The 21,975-nt window shown below is 41.1% G+C and overlaps 1 protein-coding gene across 2 annotated transcripts in view; it reads left to right on the top strand.

Moving 5' to 3' along the window:
- The window catches only part of GABRB1 (gamma-aminobutyric acid type A receptor subunit beta1), a 132,714-nt gene extending 111,863 nt beyond the window's left edge, over window positions 1–20,851 (top strand). Inside the window, exons 6-9 of one of the 2 annotated variants that reach the window (XM_074154388.1) lie at window positions 11,380–11,517; window positions 11,623–11,775; window positions 13,098–13,348; window positions 20,504–20,851. In XM_074154388.1, the coding sequence (XP_074010489.1) occupies window positions 11,380–11,517; window positions 11,623–11,775; window positions 13,098–13,348; window positions 20,504–20,851 (890 nt within the window). The remainder of the gene's footprint in view (window positions 1–11,379; window positions 11,518–11,622; window positions 11,776–13,097; window positions 13,349–20,503) is intronic. The other variant, XM_074154389.1, reaches the window with a different exon arrangement.
- Window positions 20,852–21,975: the final 1,124 nt, after the last annotated feature.

Genomic DNA, 21,975 nt, shown 5'->3' on the forward strand with positions numbered 1-21,975 from the left:
ATATTAGTCCACTAATGAGCGTGTGCCGCATGCCTGCCTCCACACAAAGCTGCAGACACTAAGCAGACTTTGTATATCAACCACCTAAAAAGCCTTTAGCCTGTGCTTTTAGCCACAGAAATCCCCTGCTCGTTCTTTAGCACTTAAAGAAAAACGGTAGCCATGCCAGTATCATGGACACCTTGGTGTCCAGGAAGCCATTCAGCTCCTCAGTGCAGGACTGTACTCTGCTCCTCAGCCCAGCCTGTCCATTGCCCAAGGGAACATCCAACTTTTTAATTCTGAATATTGGCCGGAGCTGTACAATCATACCAGACTAGTAAGGTCTAACATTTCTCTACATACACTACATTGGGTGAAATTAATAATACAACATGTTGGTAAAGTGTGATATATGCCTTCTATACTTCCCCTTTATGCACTTCACGTCTCCCTACAAAATGGAGATGGATTGATTATGTACAGCATTAAAGTCTAGAGGTGAAAAGTGGTGTATGTTTTCTTAGCAGTAACAGAATTTTGCTATTTTCTACCCTACTTTTGCTATTTTGCTCCTAATCATTGCTAGCACAAAATCAGTCTCAGCAACACAGGCAGCCCAAAAAATGCCAGGAGCTTGCACTGCTTAGCCCAGCTGTGACCTGCAGTATGTGTCAAGGTGTTTAAAATGATGGTGGCTTATCTCCGTGCCTTAGTGGAGGTAAATTTCCTCAGAGAAGTCAATGCCATTCCACCTTCATAAGCAATGGGAGTCATTTCTGTAGAACCTAGACCGGAATTCAGCCTGAAGGTCCTTTTAGGTTTTTTTCCCCGTTACAGCCATAAATCTGTTACCAAGTACAGACCTGGATGTACTGTTACCTAAGTTTTTGTTCTTTGTAGGACTTTCTTGCTCCTATTTCTTGGCAGTACAGAACTAGTATTTACCTATGGTTACAGAAGTAAAGTGGATCGGTGACAAAGTTTTAAAACAACAGTCAAATCTAAATTTCCTTTGATGGTCTTGTAACAACGTCAAAAAGAACAACATGGTATTTTTCAGGCAAGGATTTTTCCCGCAGTGAATTGTATCGATTCAGTAATGTGTAACTATTTTAGCAAAATATGCATGCGGAAAAAGTGTAATATATTTTCTAAAAAGAGTCAATATTTCATTTTCAAGTCAGTTGATATTTTTATTTGAAATTAATATTGTTTAGAAAAGTACTGTATTTCATTCAATTACTCTTAATTTTGCCTGAACAAAAATTTTTGTGTAGCTCAGTATAACTTTAAATCTTTCTACAATTGCTCATGAATTGAAAATTCAGCTACTTACAGTGTCAGAACAGTGACTGAGACCACCATGGAAACTTCATTCTCATCGCTTACCTAAAAAGCCCAAGTGCACTGGCCTTGTGCTTACCTCAGTATTTACCTCTGTGAAAAATTTAAGTACCTGAATTAAGTAATTAAATTTTTAAAAGGAGAACACAATATTGCATAGGAATATAAGGTGTACTTGCACAAGCCGTGCTGGCGTTAAGTAGGAAACACAACGTGTCCTCATTCATCTGCAGCCCGAGTCCTGCTGAAAGCAGAGGCCCTGCTGCCTTAAACGGCAGCAGGTTTTGGCCAGACATGACGGAGCACAAACCAGATGGACCTGGATTTCAAATGTCTTTTTCACCGAGTACAACAGCTGTATCTGAAATTGAGGGAGCCTGCCTGGCAACAAAATGGGAGCACTTAGAAGTAGATCTTAATTAGTCAAATGAAATAAGTACTCAAGGGCAAGATGTGTTTACAATACGAGCAAACAAAACTATGTACCATGCAATATTGACTGAACCAAATTAATTGAATGCTAAGCAGCTGGACCTCTGGTGCTAATGTTTACATAATGTACTTATAAATAGTGCTGTTCTCTTTTTAACTTTGTAAAGCAACTCAAGTCAGAAAAAACTTCCAGGATTACAGCTCAGACTGGGATAGCCATCCAGTGCTTCTAGATGGGAAAGGAGGAGGAGGAAACCGACGGATGAAAGGGGTGATTTGCATTGGACTTATAAACTCTATGTAAAAAGTGCTCCTGACAGCACTGCAAGCAAATTCATGAAGGTGTGGAAGTCCTTTGAGTTAGCAAAAGAGGTGAGGGACTGCACCACTGGGCTTCCAGGAGAGGTCAGGTCCTTCTCGACATCCCGAGTCAGGCACTCCCAGCCTGCACTGCCAGAACCGGAGCAGAAACACCTTGTGATCTGCATTTTGGTGCTCCTGAAGATGGATTTTTTTTCCCCTCCTCGTCAAACCCGGGGGGAACGAAGGGTAGAAGATAAAAAAAAAGAGGAAAAAAAACAACCAAACAAACCTCACCAGAAGAGGTGAGGAGCTTTAGTTCAACTTTCTGCAGGTTGGGATACAGCCAGTATCTAGTAGAAGTGTCCATTCAAAAGGAGAAGAAGAAAGGGACAAGGAGAAAGCTTAAAACAGGTTCAGGAGAAAGGCATCTCAGAATGAAAGCAAGAGAAGATGCCTGGGATTTCTGACACATGCTACTAGAAAGAAACAACGCCTCTCTTCCCAACTCCAAACTCTCAAGGACAGTCTGGTACCAGCAGCAAGTGAAACTGGATGCAAGGCAAGGAAGCTATGGTGGTTAATCTCCTCATGCGTAGCTTCTGCAACGATTGACTAGCCTTTAGATAAGAACACGATGGTGTGACTTCAGAACTTTGCTGGTTACAGCCCCACAGGAGAAGAAAATTCAGCCAAAGAAGCGAGAAACATGGAAGCAGTTGAACAAACGGATCCTCAGCAGTTGTGACTACTAAAGTACCATTTTAAAACTTTATGCTTCAGAGCCACTCAAGCTAGATTATAAACTGAGAAACGACCTAAAGGTCTGTAGAAACTGATGTATGATGGCTGTACTTCTTAGGGCCGATCTGTTAATAGCAGTTGTCCATCTATACGTTACACGTACAATTATGCAAGTATCTAGTCTACACAAGAAGACAACAGTCAGGAGCACATACTGCACACTTGCTTTGTTAAAAAAGTTAAAAAAGCACTATTATTGCTCCTAATTTTGAGCCAACAAGTCATCAAAATGTCTTACGTCCAAAGTTAAATCACTGGCACTGCTCATTGAACATTTGCATATAAGAGACCTCTGAGTTTTCAGTGACATTTTGGCCACTGAGTTACTATTATTAGTAGTACACAAAATGCATGGGCATGAACAGTGGTTTCTAATTGCAAATTAATTCACATTAATTACACAAAGATGTGTAAAGGCAAAGGCTCTCAACATCAGACCAAATATCATCAATCCAGGGATGAAGTAAAAATACGAGTTGTAAAGGTGAAAGATATGAGATGGGCAAATCAGGCTGCAGTAGAAGATGACAGCCCCTCAACTGCTGGACTGTCTCAGATGGAACATCCATCTCACCCATCATCTTGTCTCTGACAGTGGCTGGCACCACACGTCTATGACACTAGAATAGGATATACATGATGGTATTTCCCCAGTAAACTCCTCCAATAAGTGTTCTGCCCTGTGCTACCTCAAGTCAGAAATGGTATCATTGTATTTGATAACCTGGATAGTTTTTTATTCTGCAAATATATGATAGCTTCTGAACAAGCGCAAAATTCTGACGCTCACGTCACCTCGTGCAATGAGTTCTGCAGTTTTTCTATACATTTTATTTCCCTTTTTTTCTTCCAATCTACCCACTAGATGTACAATTTGTTGCTTTCTTGGTCTGGAAGTGTGAGGGATTGTGAATAATCATGTTCTGTTCATGCTCACCATCTTATAGACTTCTGTCATAACGTTCCCTCAGCCACCTTACCTCCTCCAGGCTGAAGATTCATGACTCAGTCAGTCCTTCCTTCAGTGGAAGCAAGTCTATCCTTAATCATCTCCACGGCCCATCTTTGTAGCCAACTTAGCACAGCTATTTTGGGGAAAGAAAGAAAACTGCATATAATAGTCAAGAAGTAGCACAACATGAATTGGAAAGCATATGAATACGCAAGCAAAGAATGTTTGCATTTGCTTTCCTTTCCTAATAATTCCTTAGTATGTTTTTTTTATAGCTAATGAGATTTAAACTTTTACTAGTGACCAGGAAAAAAGAATAAAAATACCAGTATACCTTATAAGAGATACTCTTGCACCTGAAAACCATACTAGATAAAATATATTAATGTGTATTTCTGATTATGCACTGCATTATATTTTATTTTAGGCTCAGTAGGTCCTTTGACATCACTGGCAGAATCCAGTAGAAGGAGACAAATAAACCAGTAAGGCATTTTCGGTACAAGTCTGATTACTTATCCAGAAACCTTTAATGTTTCCATCTATTGAGGCTACAGTGGTACTGAGAAATCCTGCTGTGTTAGTCATTAAAGAGTTATTAAGCAAAACCAAACAATTCCTCTCCCAAAGGGCTTTCAACCGTGTATCAAGTCTCACTGGCAAATGAGATTTTAAAAGTTAGAGGGGCAAAAAATGACAAAAATAACAATAAACCAATATAAAAGGTGCTTGCAAAGTAAGGCAAGGTTATAATTCACTCTGAAGTAGATTAGGATCTTGCAAAAGCGACTTTATGCTGTAATAACATTTATTTTCTGCTTCCAATGATAGGAAGTGATGTCTCCAACTGGGATGGAACAGATTGCCCCATATGTTAAATTTATTTTTATTTGAGAAACCTTATTAATAACTGATAATTTGTAATACTCCAGCACTCTAACCAAGTTTTCATTTGGGTCAGTATTGCTTAGGCTAAATTCTGAATTGTATCCCCGGTTACAATCTGCCATCTGACTATAGAAAGTATTTCTCAGTGTGAAAAAAAAAAAAAAAGTCACTTATAGCTACACACACCCACCCAAACACAAGTGGCAGGGAGCCTTTTCAAGCAATTCTATCACCTTAACTATTTAACTAGTGACACTGCTTTCCAAAACATGTCTTCAGATCTGCCGTGCCCCTTTCACATGTTGGGTTCAAGTTGAAATAGTGCAACAAATCTACCAGTGTATGGACCACCTCAGTGGTGTGTGGAAGAAATGCTCTCTCTCTCTTTGAATACAGTCCTAGGAATAATAACTGTGTGAAACAAGAAAAATGATATTGTAAGAATACATTCAGACTAAGTTGTTAGGAAGGGGATGATCTGGTAGCGGTGGAAGAGGGCTGGGTTCCAGCCTCATGTCCTCACACAAGGCCAAATACTTTAGGGCACACAGAGTGGAAATATGCTTTTGAAATGCCCCATTTAGACTCAGATCCCTAAGGCAGAGCCCCTGTTGCTGGGTGTTTCGGAGCTGCCTGCCCTGGAGAATCAGAAGGAAAATGGGGCTCCGTTTGGACATCTCTGTGGAATTGGCGGTAGTAGTAGAACCATGACTTTACTCGTTGAGGTAATAATGTAATACAGATCTTTATTTATCCCAGGGGCATTTGAGATGGTAAGCGCTGCCCTAAAAAATGAAACAGCCTGGTGAAATTAACATCTAATACACTGTTAACCTCAGCTATATCACAATGTCAGCAACATTTCTAAAATATTTTTCCCTGCGAACAGCAAGATTTATACATAACCTACTTCTTGCCATGCTTGAATCTAGTTACTTTTTAGATCTGTGGTATTTCTGCATAAGTGCTCTCACTTAAACTCTCAGCTGCTGGTCTAGAGAAAAAAAAAAAAAAAGGTTTTGGCACATCAAGGACTGTATTATCTTTCTAGACATTATTTTCTAGGAAGCAGAAGTTTAATATCTCGAGGGGCAATTAAACATAGTTTAATGGTTTTGAAGCTGGAAAAGAATCTAGCAAGCAAACAAAGGCTTAAATAGCTCAAATAATTTTCATGGGAGCTTTATTAATAAAAAAAAATAAATATCTTAGCAATCACTTATTATTTAGGTCAACAAAAGCACACAGAGAAATCCTGGGGAATTTGTTTGATTAAGTGGGCTGGACTGCTGGGGATGTCAGCCCAGAAACCAGGCCACGTTTGCTCCAGAAATATTGAGGAAATGTGTTTAAATCCCAAGGCACCCTCTGTACAAAGTCCGAGCCATGCAACACAGCTGCTGACACCAAGGCACATCACCACCCCGAAGCCCGGCTCTCCTCCAACGCGTTCTCATTGCCGTCCTGGCCAAATCCGGCCACGGGGCTGGCAGGTTCCGAGCGGGGTCGCCCCGCGGCGGGCAGCGCTCGGGACCCGACCGGCCGCGGAGCGTGGGCGACCCCCGGTGGCCACCGGGAGCGGGGACAGAACCACGCCGGAGCTCGGCCACCCCAAGCAGCCGGTTCAGGTTTTTAGGGAACGGGCGTAATAACTGAATTAGATCAACTCCTGTTATTAAATCAGCTAAATTATATTTATTTCATGGTATCATGTATTTAGGGAAATAATTCTAGACTTGTGCGGTGTGGTGGTTTAACCCCAGCCGGCAGCTGGGACCACGCAGCCCCTCGCTCGCTGCCCCCAGTTGGGATCGGGGAGAGAATCTGAAGAGTAAAAGTGAGGAAAAAAACCCCTGTGAGTTGAGATAAAGACAGTTTAATAAGTAAAGCAAAAGCCGTTGTGTGAGCCGATGCAGGCAGGACGCAGGAACAACCACAAAACCATGGATTAAGGGCAGAGAACAAATTTAATCTCAATACCTCACGGATCGGGGAACCTCTGAAGCAGCACCCGGGCAGAGGCAGGCAAGCAGGGGCCGCAGGCACGGCAGAGCAAGAGTCCTTGTTAACAAGAGAGTCCTTGTTAGCAAAGGAGTGCGAGAGTGAGCTCCCACTTGCTGTTTGGGCCTGTATTTCAAGGATTCTGGCAGGCAGAGTTTTCCGCTGCGCTTTGATCTCTTCAACAGCAGGGCAGGAATCTCAGGCGTGTTCGATAAGGTGCCCCTGCGTCCATCCCAGGCCTGTGTTATCTAAGTGCAGATGTCCTACTTGTTGAGCACACAGAGCTAAGCAACAATTAGTGTGATATATGTGTTTTCCAGCACCCCACATGCGAGTCACTTGAGCGTATTTAGTTCTCCTCGCCAATATTCCGTTACTTTCCCACAGCCGTGCACACAAGCAAAGCAAAACAAGGAATTCACTCACGGCTTCCCACGGGCAGGCAGGTGTTCAGCCATCCCCAGGACAGCAGGGCTCCATCACATGTAATGGTTACTGGGGAAGACAAACACCGTAAGTCCAAACATCTCTCTCTTCCTTTTTCTTCCCCCAGCTTTATATACTGAGCCTGATGTGATGTGGTATGTAATCATAGAATCATTTTGGTTGGAAGTGACCTTTAAGATCATCAAGTCCAACCTTCAACCTAGCACTGCCAAGTTAGTACTAAACCATGTCCCTCAATACTACTACATCTACACGTCTTTTAAATACCTTCAGGGATGGTGACACAAACACTTCCCTGGGCAGCCTGTTCCAATGCTTGACAACCCTTCCCGTGAAGAAAGTTTTCCTAATATCCAACCTAAACCTCCCCTGGCACAACTTGAGACCATTTCCTCTTGTCCTAAATATCCCTTTGGTCAGCTGGGGTAAGCCATCCCAGCTGTGTCTCCTCCCTGCTTTTTGTGTCCCCCACTCTGCTTGCCGGTGGCCGTGGTGTGAGGAGCAGAAAAGGCCTTGACTGCTCAGCAACAGCCAAAAACATCAGTGCGCTATCAACAGTATTCTCATGTCAAATCCAAAACATAGCCCCACACCAGCTGCTAAAAAGATAGTCAACTCCATCCCTGCCAAAACCACGATACGCAGTTAGAGTTACAACCACTCTGGACAGCCATTATGAACATAATTGAAATATTTCAGGTTCCCAATATTTGACTTTTATGAAATTTGTGTTCAGTCATCACCGTTCAGTTGTAAGTACTGCTCTCTCTGTCACAAAAGCAGAGGTATCCCTTTAAAGCAGTGACATGGATACATACGCAGAGGGAAAAGGATCACATGGAAAAAAAAGCTGCTGAGGGAATACCTGGGCAGTACAGATAAGTTCAGTGAAAAAATCAGCATGTTAGAGCTCGCCACTGCACGGACTAGACCCACTTACTCTATCATTCAAATAGCTTTTCTTCCACTGTAAACGTTAAAGGCATATGCTGCCAGAAATGAGGGTTTATCATTGCCTGCTGCTCCACACAGAATGTTTCTTAATTTACATCACTGCGGCTCCTCACTGGAAGGCACCATCCACTTCAAAAAGGAGAAGGAGTGATCTGTCCTCTGCTAACCCTGCTCACAGCTGAGATCGGTTCCAGTCTTTAAACCGCAGCCAGCTGTACTCTTCTCGAGTTTGCTAGTTTGGAAAGCAAAAAGCAACGTCAATGCCTGTGGAACACGAGGGCCTCCAAGTCCTGCTCCTGTGGGTCATCATCATCCATGAAAGCAATGGCTCTCACACAACGTGTGAAGCACGTAATGAAGGGCATCACACAAAAAAAAATATCATATCACATCAGGGAATGAACTGCCTGGGGAGAGTTTACACCTTGTTAGTGTCTAGCAGAGTTATTACAATGACTGTCAAGGCAATCATGATTGTACTGAGGCTCTCTCTGCACAAAACCCCAGGAAGGTGTTCCTGCTCAATTACTCTTCTAAAAAGAGAGCTAACAAATGGGGATGCTCCTGATTGAAAGACATCACTATCCCTTTCCCAGAATTCCCCCCGGTTTTAACTGGAGTAAATTCAAGGAACAAATCAGCATATTAGAAACAGCGGTACCTCACACTAGATCCATTTTTTGTAGTATTTGGAAGTCTTTTAAGTTTGTAAAGGTTAAAGACATGGCCTGCCAGCAGTCATGGCTTGTTATCAGCTGAAATCTTCCGTGTAAGGTTTTTGCTTTTGGTCAATTGACTTTATAACCTTTTAATTCTACTTTTTATCTAGCAGCCAAAGTCATAGAAACCTTTCCAAAACTAGTGACAAGCAGATTTGCTACGTTACAAAACTCCTGTGATTTGCTTTTGCAAAGGTCCAGCGTCACCACACACTGTACCAATAACACAGTGAGATCCTTCTGTAGGAAGATGTACCTGGTTTCCTTTTGAAATCTGCCCTGTGATATCCCAGGTGTTTATTTGGGATCTTTGTGGTTTTAACAACTAAATCTACAATAATCCACTTTTGGGGAAGGAAATTTTATCTGTAATAGTTATTCCCTCTTCTGTCAAGAAGGCAGAGGGACTGCAGAGAGGCTGGCAGAGGCTGCCTAAGGAGACCGCAAGTAAAGTCAGGACTTGCTGAGCACTGGGGATGGCTCCTCTCTCTGCCCTGGGTCCCAGCACACACCAGCTGAGGAAGCAGCACAATTGGAGCGGAACTGGAGGGAGGGGTGTGAAAAGGGTCCCAGGTGACGCTAGCACAGAACAGAAGAATCAGATTCAGCATATTCTTCCAAACTCTGAAGCACAATCCAGGATTCTCACATCTAAACCTTCACCTGGGACTTTGCAGAAAGTACCGGTGAAACTTCTGGGTAGCGCTACACCTTTCTTCTTTCTAATTCTAGCCCCTAAAGACAAAGAAATAGCTATGACTATATATCCTCATGTAGAGGATAATCAATACCCTTTTAGGAGGAGATGACAGTTTAGTCTATTCTGTCGCATCTTTTTTAAAAAGGGAGAACATTCAAGAGATTTTTTTATAATAGAGGTTTGCAAGAAAACACAGTTAACACTTCCTTGACAATCTTAATCTTGGCCTGTTAAACAGACTTAGCAGTCTTCATCTCCTTCAATCACTCTCTATGACACCCCACACGTGGCTCATGTTGGCCCCATGGTTTGTGTGCAATGCCTTTAAAGCAGACACTGAAGCCCCACTACCAAGCAGCTACCCTGACCTTCTGCAGTGAAAACCTTTTGGCTTCTACCTGGAAGGAATGAAAACCAGCCACGCAGAGAGCCCTGTGTGACAGCCTCAGGATGGTTCATTTAAAAAAAAAATTAGCGTCATTAATGGGAAGCACAGCTTTAAGCAAACAGCAGTGATCCATAGTATGGTTTCAGGAGCAATTCAGATAGTTAGCTAACCACGGCACTGAGCAGTTCAAGAATAAGATATGCGAACACTTCACCTTGTTCGCCCTGTCATGGTGTGTTTGTGTCAAACAATAGCTGTTCAATACCTACAGACTTTCCAAGCAGTCCCTTGAGCCCGGCAGCAAGTTGTTAGAGTTTCTCTGGTGGTCACCAGGGAAACTACGGACCTGTTCTGCATGTGGTCAGCCTTCCAGAGACAAGGCGATTACCAGGCGCTATCACAGGAAAAAACATCTCAAGACTTATTTCCCTAGCTAGAAATTGCATTACTGGTGCATATGAAAGGGTAAGTTTCTAAGTCTGTAGAGGCTTCTACAGTTGGCTCAGCTGGCAAAACTACTGTCAAGTTTTCTGAAGCTTTGAGTTCAAACACGTGTTTTTATTTGATCTGTGCTACATGATTTAAACCTGATTAAATCTAACACCTGAAGGGAAAGTTTAAAAATAGATGAGATCTTGTTCTCTCCTTTGGTAGATACCTGGAGAAAAGTAGTAAAATGCAATAAACTGGAACCAGTTTAAATATTAGTTCAAAAATGTCATCAGTTGTGAGGTTTTTTTGAAACTCAGTCACTTCTGAATTTAATCAAAATGTTTTTGAAAATGGTAACAATAACGTTAATTCCCAGTGATAGAACGACAAATTAATTTTTAATTAAATGATAAATAATCAACATCACTGTTATAAGGGAAGAAAAGAAACGTGCTAGTTTTGAAGTAGATAGGAAATAGTTCTGTGATAACAGAAGATCAAAGATGGCACGGTCTAATTAAAATATAAAATGCTGCATGAATATCAAAGGGATACCTACAGCTCTGAAAGACATTGTCAGGTAATAGCAAAGGCACCTGAATTCTTCTAGAATCATCTTTGTCTCCACACTGTATTTTGTCACAGTCTGCAGAGGAAATCAAATGCAAAGCTGGGAACTGAACCTGGTTTTACTGTCAGAGCACCTCCTAGAGAGCATAAAAGTTTTGCTGATGTTATATCAGTCTGTTGGTAAACTGAGCAACTCAAGCCTGAACAAAAAGTAGTAGTATCAGAGCTCGCTAAAAATTGATCTTTAATCTTAAATACTGTCCTTGTTTTCTGTCTTCTCCCTTTCCACACCTAGAAGCTTACCCTGGGTACAGAGGATGCTGCATGGCTTCTGTATAACAGAAATGTCCCATAACAAGGCTGAATTCCTGATTAACAGCAGCTCCTTCCACTTTAACCACAACTATTTAAGTCAAGTAATAACACAAAAAGAAAAATCAATAATGAAATTGTGCCTCTGTTTCAGATGGATACACTACTGATGATATTGAATTTTACTGGAATGGAGGAGAGTCGGCAGTAACGGGAGTTAATAACATTGAGCTCCCACAATTTTCTATCGTTGATTACAAGATGGTATCAAAGAGAGTGGAATTTACAACAGGTAAGCAATGGCTATTTTAAAAACCTCCCCCCTCTTCCCCGACCCAGAAATACCAGTGTCTAACTTTTGTCAGGCGTTAGTCATTATATGACTTCTTTCTTTCAGGAGCTTATCCCCGATTATCACTTAGCTTCCGGCTTAAAAGAAATATTGGATACTTCATTTTGCAAACCTATATGCCTTCCACGCTGATCACAATTCTGTCATGGGTATCTTTTTGGATCAATTACGATGCCTCTGCAGCCAGAGTTGCTCTAGGTAACTTCTTTTCAAACTCACTGAACGACACAGATACTTGTTGCCTTTGAATACAGTAGCACCAAATCCGTACAGCTGATTGCAGCAGCATTAATTGTGATCTTACACATGCAGCGTAAGGTCTTCGTTGTCAGGAAGGCAGGCAGGTGTCACCCTGCCTACATCTGAAGTTATTGCTTTGCAGTTAGTTTGAGAGCCTGACTTCAGGTTGCCATAGTGGTCTTTGGATCAGGCCAGAAGTACCTTGCTCCTAAACTGAAGTGTAAAAGTCTGATTCAGGTATCTGAGGGTGTCTACACTGTGCTGCATCAACATTTCATTGACGTTAAAAAGCGTCCTCTCAGGCCAGATGTGTGGCTGGAACGAATACACAAGATCCCACTGACACCAAGTGGAGATAGAACAGCTTACACCAAATCAGCCTGTTTTACCTGTAGAGTTGGTAATTTCCTGCACCATATTCCTTCCTACAACTTTCCATAAGAACCAAGATCTTCTGCCACCATCTGTGCTTTAAGACAGATATGCTTTTCAAATGCTAATACCAGAAAGCCATTTTGTCCTACCTCTCTCTAAATTCAACTCATTACACCTGTGCCTAGAGCTATTCTCTAGACGCATTAATGACCTGGGATTGCAGCACACTGAAAAATAATTTCATCCGGCTAAAATAAAACACACAAGAAAGAAAGAATCACGTAGTGATGGATAACACAATGAGATGGAAATGCTTTACCTGCAATGCTACCTGCTTTACCTTTTAATAGGAAAACCTGTTTTGGCACAAGTAGATATATCACTTTCTCTTCATCAAAGACCATCACTTTATCATAAAGCTTCCCGTTGTCCTTTCAATCCTCTGTTTTCCATCAACAGCTAAATACTTATTCCAGTTCCCCAGAGCAATGCAAGCCACCCTATGGGGTCAAGTAGGGCTACCACTGTAAATAGAGAAGCATTTCCTCACATAGAAAGACCAGTGATCAACTCTTTGCTATCCAGGTCAGCTAGTACCATGTTCCCTAGCAGAGTTATTGTAAAAATTAAGGGAAGATGTTCCAAGATAGCCTGGGCTTTTGAAGGCTATTGCGTTCATCCTCCATTGCATGGAAAGCCAAGAAAGGTGCTACGAGCAGGCCTGCAAGGACACCTTCCTTTCCAGTCCTGCAAAAATCATTCCCTTGGCTGTTAAGAATCTGATCCCATAGTTAATCCATCTGCATGAGAAGTTCATGGTAGCTGGGCAATGCTGCCATTACACCTTTCACACTCAAACCTCCTTCCCGGTCTTGTTAGTCCATGTCTTTTTCTTCCTGTCACAGGAATCACAACTGTGCTGACCATGACCACCATCAGCACCCACCTCAGGGAGACCTTGCCAAAGATCCCCTACGTCAAGGCAATAGATATTTACCTGATGGGGTGCTTTGTGTTCGTGTTCCTGGCCTTGCTGGAATACGCCTTTGTAAACTACATATTCTTCGGGAAAGGACCCCAACGTCAAAAAAAGGCAGCAGGCAGGGCAGGACACACTACGGGCGAGAGAGGCAGACTGGAAAAAAGTAGAGTCCAGGTAAAATGTTCAAGCTAACATTTCAAGCATTATTTCTGCTGTGACAATGTTGATGTATATAACGATAGAGATAAATCCAGTTTGAACACACATGCAAAAGCATTTAAGATTGTCTAGGGAAAAATTGCATTTTAAGGAGATTACAGCAACATATGGTTTGTTTCGTCTTCAACTGAAAACAGAGTAAGAAACTACAGAAAATGCAAATGAATATTCAGCACAAGCATTTCTTTGCAGCACAGAAGAAATACAAGGGGTATAAGGAAGTTACATATTTACCATTTCAACTGTATTTTTCTTTGCTATGGAAGGTGGTATATAATAAATATTTATTATATAGTTCCTCTTTACCCACAGAAACTTCACCAAAAATAGAAAGCAAAGACAGACACTGTTGCTTCACTGAGTCTTAAATGAAGCTTCCAGGAACGCAAGGAGGATGCTGCTAGGTTTTAACAGCTTCCACAGATGTCAGGATTTTTCCCTCAGCCTAAACTCAAGCAGACCGCAGCTACCCCGTCATAAAAAACAAGCCAGACAAACTCCAGGAAAAAAAATATTATGGACAGTTTTTAACAGGGAAAAGTTTAATTTAGCAGTATGTCACCGAGCACTTGCAAACTTCTATAAGCCTATTGCGCTTTTTCCCAGTTTTTCAGAAATAAACATCTCCCTGAGCTGTATTTAGTCCAGTCTGACTTAGAAGAAAATACATACCCTAATGAGCCAAAAATTTTTCTTCTGTTCTCTGCTTTTCTTACAATATATTACATCCAAGTATTAATGAGCTCTTACCCAGGCTGCCCTATAAGCTTCTGTACTGTTGCAGCCTGAGGTGACAGAATTTGGACATATTTGAGCCCTCTGGTCAGCTTGAAGAATGAGACTGACACAAAAAACTCTAACAGGTAAGACTTTAGCTTGATGGATGGTTGTGATTTCACATACATGTCAGGAAGTATATTTCAAAAACTTGGTGCTATTTTATTACTTCTAGACTTGTGTGTCTTCTGTCCCAGCAGCCACACCGCTACAGCTAAATATCATTAACAGAGTCATCATGTCATCGGTTTCAGTGAACTCAGGAGCCCATTAAAAGTTCTCACCTGCATTTGCCTCCCGTCCCAAGGTGTAGGAGAGGCTTTATGACAGTGGGTGCACAAATTCAGTTCAGCTTTGCGGCAGTCTCCAAGATCCCCAAAGTGTTGTCCTCCACAGCGCAGAGGAGACAAGCCACCCCGTTACGGATCGTGATGCGCACTGTCTATCTATTTCTATGGAAGATAAGGAAGGTAAAAAAACCCAACAAAACCCAAAAACTCTCACCAGCCACCTCAACATCTCCTGAGATAACCCAGCCTAGGTAAGAAGCAGCACAGCAAAGGTTCATGATGAAGAGGGAAGCAACACTTCTTCAGAGGTCAGCCTTGGCTACATGGGCCCCAGTGCACTGAACTGAGTAAAGAATGAGAAAATGTAAAGGATAAGAGTGCAGGTAAGCTCTTTTTCCTATATATTTGGAGAGTTTGTTTAACTAACAAAAAGCCCTAACTCATGACTAAAAGCTTTTGCCTAAATGTTACGCTGGCAAAGATTACACTGAGACCAGGACTCAGAATGTGATGGAAAGAATTCACAACCACACCTGAACTTTTCAGAGCACCATATGCATAAACTGGCATTTTTCTGACAGAAAATGGAAGGCATACACGCTTTGTGCCAGGATTTGTAAGTGTTCATACTTTAAACTGCAATTCCATTCTGAGTGTGAGAATGCTTTCAGCGAACAGACTGCTTTCTGCCTGTACAGTGCAGGGTTGTGATTTTAGATACTTTTATATATATATATATATATATACACACGCACACATATGTATGGATATTGATGGATTTTGTTATCCCACTGGAGATACATTCATGTGGAACCCTGTGAGCATTCATCTTACTCAGCATGGAAATGCTGATGTCCAACAGTGTATTTCTGTCTTCGGCAGGAAGAACGCATGTGACCGGAGCAGTGGGACACAGGAAGGTTATGGGATCTCCAGTGAAGACAACTCCCAGACCTTTTCCATCATATTTTGAGGTTTTTCACTGGTATTATGATGTCTGTACCAGAGCAGGGGAAAGTTTTTTCAGAGCACAAAAGAAGTACAGCTGTAAGTATATATACAGCTATAGGATATTTTTTCCCCTTTTACTCTTGACCCATACCACTTCTCCATAGAGGGACCTATCACCAATAGAAGATATGTAACAGTGCTTCCTCTCTTTGTGCCAGGTGAAGATATTGCTCATTCCCTTCTGACATACAAGTCCCAGACTAAAAGAGTTCAAATTCCTTCACCGGATAACAAAAGCATTAGACATGAGAGGGACACTCAGCAAAGTGACCATGATATTAACACAGTATAGAGAAGACCAGATGGAAAATGAAACCATACTGCTGTTTCATATGTGGCTGCTCCTTGCTCTACAAACTGAAGAAGGTGGAACTAAAGCCTCTCCAGTTTCACAATTTATGCTATTTTCATTTTTAATATGCAAAAAACAATTAATTTGTAGTGAACAATCTTTCTGTTTCTGTAAATAAAGCATAAAGACTGTTTATATCTCTTTGTCCATTTGTCAAAACTAGATGTCGCTAGTATGGGGAAACCACCATAATTATGGATAAATAGGACAAACCACCCAGCAAGAAAATATTTAGATAGTCCATGCATGCAACTGCTTGTTTCCCCAATTATAATGTGAATAATCACTACACAGAAGACATCTCTTAAGCATGAGGAAGAGGTAGAATGCAATCATAATGTGAATGGGAACAGGGTTGAGGCATCAAGGGGTTCATGAATGGCAACACAAGGCAGGTGACAGATGGTCTCCTGCTCCCCAGTTCTGCACAGCATCACACCTTCCTTTGAAGCCATCTGTGCACCATAAAACACCTGGGATGGAAGGCCAAAGACCAGTCTCAGGGTCAAAGGAAAACATACTTTTCTCCAGTACAGTGGCTACTGGAAGGAGAGAAAGGACAGAGCACATCACCACACAACCAGCTCAACCTTCAAGTAAATCCACACCTGGATAATTATATCCCCGCTGAGCACGACCTGTTTCTACACAGATCAGATTGTGGTAACACCACTGCATTTGTTCCCACAAGACAGCCTGTATGAGTAACATGGCCCTGAATCTTTCATCTTAAGAGAAAGAAAAGATGTTTTTCTTTTGAGACAAAAGTTCTTACCTTTTATCTCCCAACAGTTAACACAAAAAAAAAAAGTAGGTAGGTAAAAATCCATTCCAGACAGCACTAAGCATTTGAACTCATCTTCTATCAAGGAATGCCAACATGCTCTTCCCCTGGAGCTGACTGACTATATTTTATGTGGTCAATACAGGACTGGTGTTCTGGGGTGTTTTTATCACTGTAACTATTTTACACTTACAATATCATTTGATGTTCTTAACCAGGAACCTCAGTTTCTAAGTAAACATACAAGCCAGATTGTTATTTCTTTTTATGATGTTTCCTGAGCACACATCAAGGCTTTTCCATCACTGATGGAAACTCATATGTAAGTACCTGTGCTGATTTAGGCTTTAGGTAGTTCCAGTGCAAATGAAGAATTAAAAAAATCTACAAGCTCAATATAGATACACACTTAATATAGATGCAAATGTCATTACAAGAAGCATCACCACATAAATGCATCTGAAAAATATTTAAACTTCAATAGTTATACCAGATGACTAACACAACGTCAGCTTTAGGTGCTTTGACATCCTCCCCACATATTCTTCATGATATGTCCAAAAGACAAAAAAAAAAAAAACCACCAAACAACTCTTCAGCTTTCCACAACTTTATGGAAAATTTATGTATTGTACAAACAAGGCAAAGTGTATATGTTAATGCAAACACACATTTAGGCTCAGAATATCTGTTAAGCAAGAAATCCAGATTTCATCTGAGCAATGGTCGGTTTATGTAATAAAATTTATGGCATCCCAGTTAAAGAACAAGGTGGTATTTGAAGGAATCAATGCATTCTATCAAAGCAAGGAAGAACTGCTCTGGATTTGATATGGCTTATCTTTTCTACTGAAGGAGGGGACTGAGATACCCTATTCCTAAGCAGGCAGCCAGCTAGTGGGCCAGAAAACCGAGTAGGCAGAGACTTGTCTCTTCCATCCCCATTTTTTGTCATGCCAGCCAATGCAAATGTCAAAGACTCCGTACAGCTGCAGCACATACCTGATGTGGGGAAAAAGCTTCATCACTGAGACATGGGGTGGCACGAGTTAAAGCCTGCTGGCTGTTTCTGATCCACAGGATTCCTCCAGCTCTGGACCAAGAGTAGTCCCAGGTAACCTCGTATTAACTAAGGGAGAAAAGATTTTAAGACAGAAAATTTACAGCTTTTACTGTGCGCATCTTTGCTGTTAATTCATTCTAACGTTAACATAAACAAAACTGGTAACAAGTCTCTTTTGGGAATCCCTTAACAATTTGTACATTTTCCAGATTCCTACGGGAATTTGTAGAATTCCTGTGCTTCAGTAACAGAACCTCAGCTGCACGAGTTTTAAGAATATTTTGGAGTGAACTTCAGTAAATTCTGAAGGGTTTTTTAACAATATGGGAACTTAACTATTAGTCCAGATGCACGTTGCACAAGCAGTGAATTTGACCCAGGTACTTAAGAAGATGCCTTATGCTTCTCTGAGCTAATTTATTCAAGATCAGTGTAAGGTCCTTTGCTCTGAGTTGCAAAGACTGCAATTCAAAGACTGAATTACTTCACGATATATACAAATCATCCTGCCTAAAATGACTTAAATAAAACTCATTTTAAAATATAACAGGTTCATTCATAACACTTACTTAAAGTGGGAATTCATATGCTGCTTGGCTTATAATAAACTGAGAAGTCATATTTGTTTAAGAAACATCCCTATGAATCACTTTAGATCATCGGCAGTTATGAGTTACTTTCACAAAAAAGAAGCCATAATAACTCCTTAATGATGCTTGCACTACTGTTACTACTATTATAACACTAAAGTCAATTAGCGCAAATGTTAGATTATATAATCAAAGACAGCTCAAAGAGCTATCTTGTAAAACTGGGAAGAAAAGGTTGACCTATCAACACTTCTAAGAATTAAAAATAAAAATCTCTTTTCACACGGAGACAGCTCTGAGATCATTGCTTTTTCCACACAAAATGTCAGAATTCAGGAGTAATGAATAGTCCCCTAGTTATGTCAGTCCCCTGGAGAGTAGGAAACTCTTGCTTAGATCTCCCTTCTGCTTAAATTTGAACACTTAACCTAAAAAGTATAGACTGGGTAGCCCATCTCTCACGTGAAGAATGCAAACACCATGGTGGTTTGACCAGCTAGCCTCTTTAACCCAGAATGCGTGAGATTCTCCCACCAAAACAGTGGTGGGAACTGGGCTGTTCCCAATGAATGCTCATTTCAGCATGCACAGAATCAGTTACTAAACCTGATTAAAGCATTTTCTATCTGTGGTGACTTATTAGTCCATTGAGAAGACTTTGTTTCCCCACAGCTCTCCTGAGTGGCTGTTGTACAAACAGCCCCTTCACTTCTTTATTTTCAGGTAATAAGTGCTTAGCCTGGCACAGTGTAGATACCCAGCAGTCATCACACAACGTTTTCTCCTTCCAGTGATGGGAAGGAACATCTACGCTGCAAGGCGGACCCGAGGCTTTCTCTGGCTTCCAGCTTCCCTCTGCGGTAACCCCAGAGACTGGATTTTCCTGAGTATCTGCTTGGAGATTTTTCTTGAATGTACTTCAAGCCTGCTGTAGACTATTATACCATTTTCTAGCTCTGCTATGTCTTGCAAAAAACATAAATCTCAAAGTGCAAACAAAGCATTGCGTATCATCGGTGCTTCACAAGACTAGATACTGTCAATAAGTACCTTCATTATTTTTCCTTGGTATAAAGGCATCCCCAGACAGCCATGGTATGGATTGCAATATCCAATGGCACAGTTTACAAAAAACAATTTTAATACTCAAGCCTCAAGGCAAAGTCTTTGAAGTTTTAGAGGTCCGAGTCCCAATGTGTATTTCCCTCATATGAGCTACAGTGGATGTTTAAATACCTGGGAATTTGAAACATCTAGGAAATCTTTATGGATAACTCAGGAGTCATCCTGGAAACACCAAAAAACATTTCCTAAAAGAGGTTTTACTACAAACACATAGAAAACTAAAGGTAAGTGAAAATGTAAACACTTTGTAGTAATGCAGTCTTTCATGGTTAATTACATTCATACATAAAAAAGGCAACGATATTAAAATATTTTATATATACATATATATAATTGTTTGCGTGATACCAGTTGCAGTTTCCAGTTCTTTGCTTCAGCACTTGAAACAGTGCCCTAACAGCACAAATAAAGTGATCAACACATTTGAAACAACTCCTTCTGGTACCAAAATGCAACTGAATGCGAGGTTTCGTTGAGTAAAATGGATTATTCTGTCTGCACATGAGCAAGTTAACGGTATGCTGTGGGAAGCAGGGATTTCCATCTCTGCAATATAGTAATTCTCTAAAATTAATTCTTATCACAAGCATTTTACAATAACTGATAAAATGCACATGTAACCTACATGCTTTTCATATGATGAACCCGTTCTTACAAAACTATTTTTGAAACTAACCTACGGCACTAAAACTGTACAAAACTGCATAAAAAGGGCAAAGACAGCAACATTTTATTTTCACCTTGAGTATGTGAAAGCTTTGGGTGTCACTTCACCAGACATTAAAAAAAAAATAATCAGTATTTCATAAAGACCGTGATCTAATAAATAAAATTAGAAAAGTCTTACTTTACAAAGGATGAGATAAACTGAATTAAAAGGTCCCAGACCAAAAAGCCAGCTAAGGACAGAAGGTACTTTGATACTGAATAGCTAATTTCACACTAGTCAGGACAGTGCATTCAGTATCTTTTCACTTTTGTCAACGCTGTACAAGACATGGCTGTCACTGCAGCCCCAGGAGCGCCTCGGCACCAGAGTCAGAAGGTACCCATCCACCTGGGAAACACCTTGGGCCGGCTGAGGAACTTGTCTAATTTCCATTCCTTCCTTGACACAGGTTGACCCCCAGGGAAACATGCTTCTTAGCCCACTTGAAATACGAAACGACATCAGCAGCTCGGACGTGTTCACGAGCCTCCGCGACCCCCGAGCCACCACATACACGTACGACAGTGCCAACCTGCAGTACAGAAGAGCCACTTCCAGCAGGGACCTCTACAGCAGGAGCGCTCTGGACAGGCACAGGCTTCATAACAAAGGACGCTTACGAAGAAGGGCATCCCAGATCAAAGTTAAAATCCCTGATTTGACTGACGTTAACTCGATAGACAAGTGGTCCAGAATGGTCTTTCCCATCACGTTTATTCTTTTCAATGTTGTTTACTGGCTGTATTATGTCCACTAATTTATACAACAATGTTACCATCTACTAACATATTTAGACTTGTTTCTTTTCCTTTTTAATTTTGTTAACTCTGAAGAACTGCAGCAGCCATAATGTTACATGTCCAAGGTAAGATACCCAGCCATCAAATACTTCTAAATTCAAGCTTTTTAAAAAAACCCTAACAACCCAAATCAGCATCACCACATTTGGATCAGAATAGTACAGATCTGCTCTTAAAGACCATCTTCAGCAAAAGCGCTATACCTTGATTTTTACAAAGGGTTCACCCATGAGGTTTCTGTACCCGCTTTTTTTTTTTAAGTGGAATAAAAATTAGTCCTACTGTATTTCCTAAGACATACTGGCAGCCCACAGCAGCACACTTCCAAACAAGATAGTCTTTCAGCATTTAGAGTGCAGTTATTGAGGAATTAAGTGTTTGAAGGATTATAACTATTATATTATGCATCATTTCAAAGTTAATAGTTATACTAAGAAGTATTTCCATAGTGTCTGTGAGAAGTAAGTCAATTCACATTTTCAGAGAGGCAGGGAACTTCAACAGAAAAGGCAGCAAAGACAAATCCCACTGAGTTTCCAACTAAGGAATCAGCTGATTGGATCTAACTGGAATTTTGTTATTTCCAAAAAGTAGCAAAGTTGAGATTGATGAGAACAATTGTGCCATCTGTAATTTTGTATTAAAAAGTAGAAAACAGCCACATGTTCATTCCTGGAAGCAACTACTGAGGGATACCCCAGCTCAAGAGTGGCCACTATTCTTGATGCCCATGGCTTGTAATTGCAACACGTTCTCCCAGAAGTTGGCAGATGTCAGGGAACAGATCTGAGGAGAGTTCTGCGCACAGTTTCTTACAGATTTCCTGACTCCACTGAGGAACAGGAGATACAGCTGAGTCTTATAGCACCCTGGTGATGTTGGGGACACTGCTCCTGAGCAGTTGCCTCTCCCTACCCAGCTGCTTCTTGTCTGACACAACCACAGCCAAGGAGCTGCTACCAAGCTGCATCCAGCTGAGTCATCAGTCATCTCCTATCTGTATCAAATCCATTTCCCTTCTCTACTGCCAGCTTCAGAATGGCACGTTCCAAAATAGCAGAGTCCATCCTCATGCATCAGG

Source organism: Numenius arquata, chromosome 10 (assembly GCF_964106895.1).
Source record: "Numenius arquata chromosome 10, bNumArq3.hap1.1, whole genome shotgun sequence".
In the NCBI taxonomy this organism is placed as follows: domain Eukaryota; kingdom Metazoa; phylum Chordata; class Aves; order Charadriiformes; family Scolopacidae; genus Numenius; species Numenius arquata.